The sequence below is a fragment of the Anopheles aquasalis genome, chromosome 2, assembly GCF_943734665.1.
Source record: "Anopheles aquasalis chromosome 2, idAnoAquaMG_Q_19, whole genome shotgun sequence".
Classification (NCBI taxonomy): Eukaryota; Metazoa; Arthropoda; class Insecta; order Diptera; family Culicidae; genus Anopheles; species Anopheles aquasalis.
The window spans coordinates 39,335,001-39,342,500 of record NC_064877.1 but is presented as its reverse complement, the minus strand read 5'-3'; the positions used below and the strand labels follow the sequence as shown (position 1 = coordinate 39,342,500).

The 7,500-nt window shown below is 51.0% G+C and overlaps 4 protein-coding genes across 5 annotated transcripts in view; 1 reads left to right on the top strand and 3 right to left on the bottom strand.

Annotated features, from left to right (window-relative positions):
• Positions 1-73, bottom strand: part of LOC126572354 (serine/threonine-protein kinase pakD-like) — a 4,771-nt gene extending 4,698 nt beyond the window's left edge. The window contains exon 1 of the mRNA XM_050231597.1: positions 1-73. This exon is cut by the window's left edge and continues 821 nt beyond it. The gene's annotated coding sequence lies outside the window, so the exon portion shown is untranslated.
• Positions 74-255: 182 nt separating this feature from the next.
• On the bottom strand, positions 256-2,185 carry LOC126581137 (protein C12orf4 homolog). The gene is made up of 2 exons (XM_050244613.1): positions 582-2,185; positions 256-513 (listed from the first exon to the last, which is right to left on the bottom strand). Exons 1-2 carry the CDS (start codon positions 1,968-1,970, stop codon positions 304-306), a joined length of 1,599 nt encoding a protein of 532 aa, XP_050100570.1. The 5' UTR covers positions 1,971-2,185; the 3' UTR covers positions 256-303.
• Positions 2,186-2,303: 118 nt separating this feature from the next.
• Positions 2,304-5,114, top strand: LOC126581138 (aspartate aminotransferase, cytoplasmic). The gene is made up of 4 exons (XM_050244614.1): positions 2,304-2,553; positions 3,090-3,749; positions 3,827-4,135; positions 4,208-5,114. The coding sequence occupies exons 1-4, from the start codon at positions 2,445-2,447 to the stop codon at positions 4,342-4,344; spliced, it is 1,215 nt and encodes a 404-aa protein (XP_050100571.1). The 5' UTR covers positions 2,304-2,444; the 3' UTR covers positions 4,345-5,114.
• A 268-nt stretch (positions 5,115-5,382) lies between these two features.
• LOC126574931 (influenza virus NS1A-binding protein-like) overlaps positions 5,383-7,500 on the bottom strand; it is an 18,215-nt gene continuing 16,097 nt past the window's right edge. For both annotated transcript variants that reach the window (XM_050235352.1, XM_050235361.1), the window contains 2 exons: positions 7,390-7,500; positions 5,383-7,308 (listed from right to left, as the gene is read on the bottom strand). The exon at positions 7,390-7,500 is cut by the window's right edge and continues 652 nt beyond it. In XM_050235352.1, coding sequence (XP_050091309.1) covers positions 6,624-7,308; positions 7,390-7,500 — 796 coding nt within the window. In that variant the 3' untranslated portion in view covers positions 5,383-6,623. The remainder of the gene's footprint in view (positions 7,309-7,389) is intronic.

Here is a 7,500-nt window from a genome sequence, read left to right as displayed (position 1 = left end):
AATCCGGGGGAAAATATGTATCTCATAAACAAAAAACCTCGGAGCTGAACTTTTGCTTGTTGGCAACAGCCGCGATTTTCTATCGGATCCGTGTGCGTGAGCTGGTGGAAGCGAGAGCACCTTCGAGAGCGCAAGCAGGACAGCCAGATGAGACAAATAGATTTCTCGGAATGCTATGATTCCGTTTAAGCGGGGGTCAGTTGAAAAGTTGGGAGTTGGATTGGAGCAAGTCTTTTCTTTAATTCAATGATATTCTTGATGCGCTCTTAGCGTTTGCTTTTACATTTGCTTTACTTCACGGTTTCACTGAAGTATCTTTGGGTTGGCAACGCGAAACACGTTCGGCACCATGTCGGCCAACGTGCGAAACAGCTCCTCCGACATATCGTGGGGCAGCAACAGTTGCAGTGTGTTCAGTTCCGCTCCGCCCCAGCTGGCCGATTCGATCATGAATCCTTTCGCGCATTTAAACACCAGTTCCGCTCTCCTTATGCACCAGCTAACGGTCATGTCCTGCAAACACGGAAAAAGGATTGAATTAATCTGCCCTTCAACCCCCATTTGGGACATGTTGGACTTACTTCCGACATTTCATGCCGCAGCAACGCCGGTATGGTCAGGGTGGTAATGTCATGGCGGCTGGCGATTTTCAGTATGTTCCTCAGTCCCAGTATCACCGGATGCCGCGAGTTGATTTCGCTCGGGCTTTGGAATGTTTCGTCCGAAATCAAATGGAAGATCACGTGCGAATGCGAGAGATTCGAGTGGCGTGTAATGTAGGCATCGCCCGGTTTCACCGTCACTACGTTTCGATCTGGTCGCCTTCCCGCAGCAGCTAGCGATTGTGCGCCGCTCAATTCCGCCCCAGCCGGACCTGCCGGATGCTGCAGATTACGCAGATCTTCCTGGATATGCTCGATCTGGCGATCAATCTGATCGAAATGGAACTCCGTCGAAAGGTTTGCGTTGCGGCGCAGCTCACGATCCGGACTGATCGTACCGGACGGTGTCAGCACGACGATGCCACACAGCGAGCTAGAGTACAGCCCAAGGGCCACATTCGGACCCCCGAACGAACCCTCGCCGTACAGTGGACTACACAGATCGGCCACCCGTGCACTGAGAATCCGTATGTTGTGCATGTGCTTCAGCTGCGAACCCAGGTGGATGGTGAAGCTCTCCTCCATCGACGGTGTCTGCGCCGAGATCATTGACCAACGGTTGCCAATCTGCGTCGGGCTTTCGGTCGATTGCCCAAGAAAACTTTCATCCACGTGCTGGGTGACCCAGTTGCGATACTCATGTTTCTGGTGCCCGCGCGTCGAATCGAGCTCGGACTCACACTGCTTCCGAATCATGTTCTGCATACCGTACTGTTTCGCCAGCATGTGGTTAATGTTCTCCGGTGTGATCGAAATGTCCAGCAGCTTCAGCTTCGCTTCAATCTCTTCCTGGTGCAGCGTATTCATCGTGTTGATCTGCTGCGTCATCTGCGTGCTAAGGCTGGCGATCGTTCGGGCGTACTCGCGCTCCTTGTTCAGGATCTCCGGCAGCAGCGACGAGTGCACCAGCTGATGGTAACTTTGGGCAAAAATCTCCTCATCCGTGGGCCCGATCCGTTCCGCAAACTCGAGGTGCTCCTCCCGGTACAGCTTTTCCACGTCCAGTGCCAGTGTGTCCACGTTCGGTGTGCCGTTGGTTCGGAACTTCTCCAACAACATCTCATCCCGATCATCGAAGAAGGCTTGATTTTCACGCTCAACAAACTTTTGCAACACACCAAACAGCTCCCGGTCCGCCTTCAGAAACTGCATGATCGGATCCATCCGGGCGGTCACGATCTGGTGGCTCAGCTCGGCCACACTGCCCCGGTACGGTATCTCGATGGCGTACACCAACTTGGCCGGCTTATCGTCCACATTTTTGTACTCGTAGTGAAAATCGACGACTTTGCTTGGCTCCAGCTCCATCTTCCGCACTTTCAACGCCCTCTTTTCATTTGTTGTTATTGTTGTTGTTCAGCCACTGGCACACTGGATGCTGTTTGGAGATTTTGTCCACAATTTTCCGCACTTGCTCCGCCCGTCTGAATGGTCCCAATGGGTCCCGTGTTTCACAAGCCAAAAAGGTGTGCGCAATTGCTTTCGCGTTAAATTTCCCAGTGCGTTCAACCTCCCCCTTCCCCCGTGGGGCTGCGATACTACTGGCTTTCGCACCGGCACTCTCTCTACTAAAGGCCCGCTGAACGTTACACAATTAACGACGGAGTAACGGTGGTGGCGGCGTGCGAAACAACTAGTGCAAACCAGTGAACCGGGCGATTATTGAAAGTTGGAAAGGCGAACGGAGAGCACCAGCGCCGTGAAAGACCACAGACTCCCGTGTTCCGATTGAGCAACGATCTGATTTTGGCAACGTGTTGTACTGCAGGACCACCGTACAGGATGAGCATATTCGCATCCGTCGAACTGGGACCACCGGTAGAGGTGTTTGCCCTTAATAAGGCCTGCAACGAGGACCCGAACCCAAAGAAAGTTAATCTTGGTGTCGGAGGTAAGTGACCGCACACGTGTATCTGTTCCATGTGCATCCGCATCCCCCCTTCCATTGGAACCACTCCAGGATAAGGAAAATACATCGCCAAAGCACCGTTGGGTAACAGCAGTTTCAGGGTCAAACAAGGTCACCTATCCAACCTCTCTGGTTTGCGCATTCATGTCCCGAGCATTTTCTCATTTAGCGTACCAGGGGAAGGGGTGGGAGGGTTGTCTTTTTCCCACCTGCCGCCCACCCTCCTCCTCAACGTGACAATTGCTGACGCAAACACACCGCTCCGAGCGATCAGAATAGCCCTCCATTGCCCCTGGCAACGGTATAGGGGAAGAGCGGGGAGGAAGAAAGTGTGTGAGCGGCCCCCACCGGTTGTATGTCAATCATGGTTTTCTCAACCATCGCCCCTTATCTGTGTGTTGCTCTTGAAGCGGACTGATTACTCGCATCACCCCCGGATGCGGGGAGCATCCAGGGATTCTCACTGGTCACTGGGATAGCATTATGATCCACTGCGGTGTCGCTTTCCACGCTTTCAGCTTATCGAACGAACGAGGGTAAACCATGGATCCTGCCGGTGGTGAAGAAAGCCGAGGCGGCGATCGTGGCTGATGGTTCGCTGAACCACGAGTACCTACCGGTGCTGGGTATGGAGAGTGTAACGAATGCGGCTTCTACCCTGCTGCTCGGCGATGACAGTGAGGCGCTCCGCAGCAAGCGTGCCTTCGGTGTCCAGTGTCTGTCGGGAACGGGGGCCCTGCGTGTGGGGGCTGAGTTTCTCGCCCGCATCCTGAACCGTACCACGTTCTACTACTCCAAGCCAACGTGGGAAAACCACCATAAGCTGTTCGTGTACGCGGGATTCACGGAACCGCGTACGTACCGGTACTGGCACCAGGAGCAGCGTGGCATTGATTTCCCGGGCATGCTCGAGGATCTGTCGAATGCTCCCGAGGGTGCCGTCATTATACTGCATGCCTGTGCGCACAACCCGACCGGCAACGATCCGACCAAGGACCAGTGGAAGCAGATTGCCGATGTGTGCGAGAAGCGGAAGCTGTTCCCGTTCTTCGATTCCGCCTACCAGGGCTTTGCCAGTGGCGATCCCAACCGGGATGCGTTCGCCGTCCGGTACTTTGTGGAGCGCGGATTCGAGCTATTCTGTTCGCAAAGTTTCGCCAAGAACTTTGGCCTTTACAGTGAGTATATGGAGGGCGGGAAAAGCTGGAAAAGCGGCCGCTCTTAATGTTCTCTTTCGCTTGCTAACTCTCCACAGACGAGCGTATCGGAAATCTGACGGTCGTGCAAAAGGACGCTACGACGAGTGCGGCCGTGGCGTCGCAGATTACGCTGCTCGTCCGTGGTATGTACTCGAACCCACCGGCCTTCGGTAGCCGCATTGTGAGTCGTGTGCTGAACGATAAGGAACTTCGTGCCGAGTGGATGGAGTGCATCCAGACAATGAGCTCGCGTATTATCAAGATGCGCAAGGCACTGTACGACGAGCTGGTGGCACTGAAGACACCCGGCACCTGGGAACACATTACGCAGCAGATCGGCATGTTCTCGTACACGGGACTCAATGGTAAGTGATTAGAGATGGACCTGCAAAAAAAAATGCGATAATGATAACACGTTCACATCTCGTTCGTTGCAGAGAAACAAGTGCAGATTCTCATTAAGGAGTTTAGCATTTACCTGCTGAAAACGGGTCGCATCAGCATGTGCGGACTGAACGAAGGTAACGTAGCGTACGTTGCTAAGGCAATCCACGCTGCAGTGACCCGCGAATAGTATCGCGCTCATGCTCGCGGACATGCCCCCATCGTTCTCGGCATCAGCTAACACCAAAGGCTGTGTCAGGGAACCGGGCACCAAACACATTCACAGTCTGATCTGAAACGGTTCATCATCACCGGGGAGGAAGCTTTTAGTTTAGCATTTGATTGATTCCCTAGCCGAAACGGTTACTATGTGAGCGAAATGTTTTGACACAAGACAAAACGAAACATGAGATACATTACGGTGCGTTATATAAAAGCACGATAAAGATAGTAAAAAAGTTAGATCGTCGAAATGATATCGGCCGGCGGCACGGACGTTATCGAGCAACAACGAATTGGCGCGGCTACACAATACAGCAAGGACACAGTACAATACGGTTTACACCTGCACACCACAAGTAATCAAACAGCAATTGAATCAAACACGGGTCATTCTTACACGAGATTAAATACAGTTTAGCTTTTCTATCGATGTTCCTGTTCCCGGTGCTTCGTTCACGTGGAACAGCAGACGACACAAAGTGTAACACTCAGTAGACCAACACTTGCACTTGAATTAGAATACTCCTAACTTAGCCAACGCTCGCTGCACTCAATCAACTCCCACCCCCGTAAATACCCCGTACAACCGTTGATGCCAACATTGTATTACGAGCTGGAGGGCATTTATGAAATGCGGGCAACGTATGCTGCATCGAAAGTGAATATTGCATAAATAAACGTTACAAACTTTACTGCATTTTTGGTGAAACACCAAATAAAAGAAAACTGGCAGTGTGATAGATTGCTTGGATTGAGCCATTGATGACGCGATACACCTCAAACAACGTGGAAATGGTTGCTTAGTACTGGATTACCCGTTCGTCACAATTTGATTGAGTTTGATCCTCCATTATGATTGATTAAGATAACACTTGATACTAGTCACATTCACCGTGCGCTGCACTACGATTCAATGTGCGTGTCATCATCAACGTTACAAGTACAGTGACCATGAAAATCAAACCTTTTTATCTTGTTGCGGCGGCTAATGACCGCTTAAAATGTATACGAATAGTGTCAGTGCATTTATTACTTGGTTCAGAAAACATTTCCCTTGAAAGATGTCACAATGCTTATCTATACACTTAAGGGCCCATTCCCCTCACACGATGCCCTTTCATCGGATTCCGCTTGCCCATTTCGGGGATAGGGAGGTGGCAATCTTGTAACGCACAGATGAGCCATACTTTCGCACCCCATTTTTTGCCTTCTTATTATCTAGTGTATGTCTCTTCTTATTTGCTTCTACGGTCCTACTATAGCTGTACTCTCTCAATGGTGCAGTACAAATCGAGACACTTCTTGGTTTGCCGCGTCCCTTTACGAGGTGGCTACTGCTGCGGTAGTTTTGCTTTAGAAAATGGACCATCGGGTTGACCGTAAATGTAATGATCGTGAGCTTTTTTGTCCTTTGTTTTTGAGTATATGTTCTGTCTTATCATTAAGTGTAAGCTACTTGCTTGGCTGACGGTCTCCCTAAACACTCTTCTAACAGCGATGCCTAGGTCAAACGTAAAACGGGGGAAAGCTCCAACCTCCAGGAATGCGTTGCATCGTGTAAATCCCAAATCTGGTGTGTAGAAAATGATACGTTGTTGTGGTAGAAAAATTATGTATACTTGCAGTACAGAGCAATCGAAAAAGTGTGAGGTTGTATGGATTTCCTAGTCAAACTGCATCTGCAACTGTGATTTTTTTACCGAGTAAGGGAGCGTCTTCTGCCATAAAACGATCTCTTCTGTATCATTCGCCATATTGCAAGCCACGTTTAGTACATTTAAATGAAAAAGTGCGATACTTTTACAATCTGTCACCTTATCTCTCCCCCTCTCTCTCTCTCTACTTACCCTCTTTCTGTTATGCACCATTCACGAACTAATCTTCTAGATACGTGCTGTTGCTAAAGTCTTGCCTTAAATTGCTACAATCCTCTTAGAGTTCGAGTGCTGAGCATATATGCTGTAACCAACGGCGATCGGCCGAAGTAATCTGCTTATCTGCTAACAATTAGAGCTTGCTTAGATGCGCTCGCTGCTCTCCCGGATCGAAAGACTTTCACGTTTTCAGCTCACACGCTTGCTGACAGACATCGTGTTTTTTTGGGAGCCACGAAATCGATGAGGAAAATGGGTAGAAATATTGCCTTCATTCCCTGTCCTCGCCCACTCACTAATCTAGCTCATCCTCGATGTTAACGGAAGGGGGGCCAGCCGGTTGCGCCTCGGTGACCTGTTCTTCCAGCGCCAGTTAGCTGGTATGATGGTGGCTACCGTTAGCAATTTCCGTGCACTTGTTGGCTGCCAGCTGCTGCAGTAGGGTAATACTGTTCTCATGGGTCGCTTTCACACACTTACTCCGACGCTCGTCATCCGCCCCGGTGACTTCATTGTCTTCGTCCTCCAACAGGGCCGACTTGTTGGTGGTACCAGTGTTGGCGTTCAAGACCTTCGGCGAGTGTTGCTGCCGATTGTACTCGTTGTTGCTGGGTGCAGTCTGTATCGGTTGGAAGGTATGCTGCTCGTCACCAGATGTACCCGAATCACCGCGACCACCATTGCTCAGATGGTCGGGGGATGACGAGGTTGAAGATGTGGAACGCTGCACATTCTGCAGTGCGGCCCGGAGCGAATTTTCCAGCACCGATTCAATGTTGGCACGCGTCTGCGGCACAAAGCTCGTCCACTCGTTCGTGGCTGGATCCAAATACTCCACTGTGCTGAGGAACATTTTACCCGAGAAGCCACCGATCGCGTACAGCCGGTTCTGTACGACGGCCACGGACACGTTAGAACGGGGCGTTGTCAGATTCGGGCCAGCGATCCAGCATTTGCTTTCCTCGTCATAGCATTCGGTGGAGTTGAGCGAATGCGTTCCATCGCTACCACCGACGGCGAACAGTTTGCCGTTAAACACTGCCAACCCGCAGCCACGTCTGAAATGTAGGAAATGGATTCATAAATGAGGGCGCTCTTAGTGACTGCCGTTGAGGTGTGTTCCGCCATTCAACTCGTACCTTGCCGTAAGCAGTGAGGCCCCATACGTCCACTGGTTAGTTGCCGGATCGTAGACCTCGACGGAACCGAGACAGTTCCAGGCATCACTACCTCCCACAACCCACAGCCGC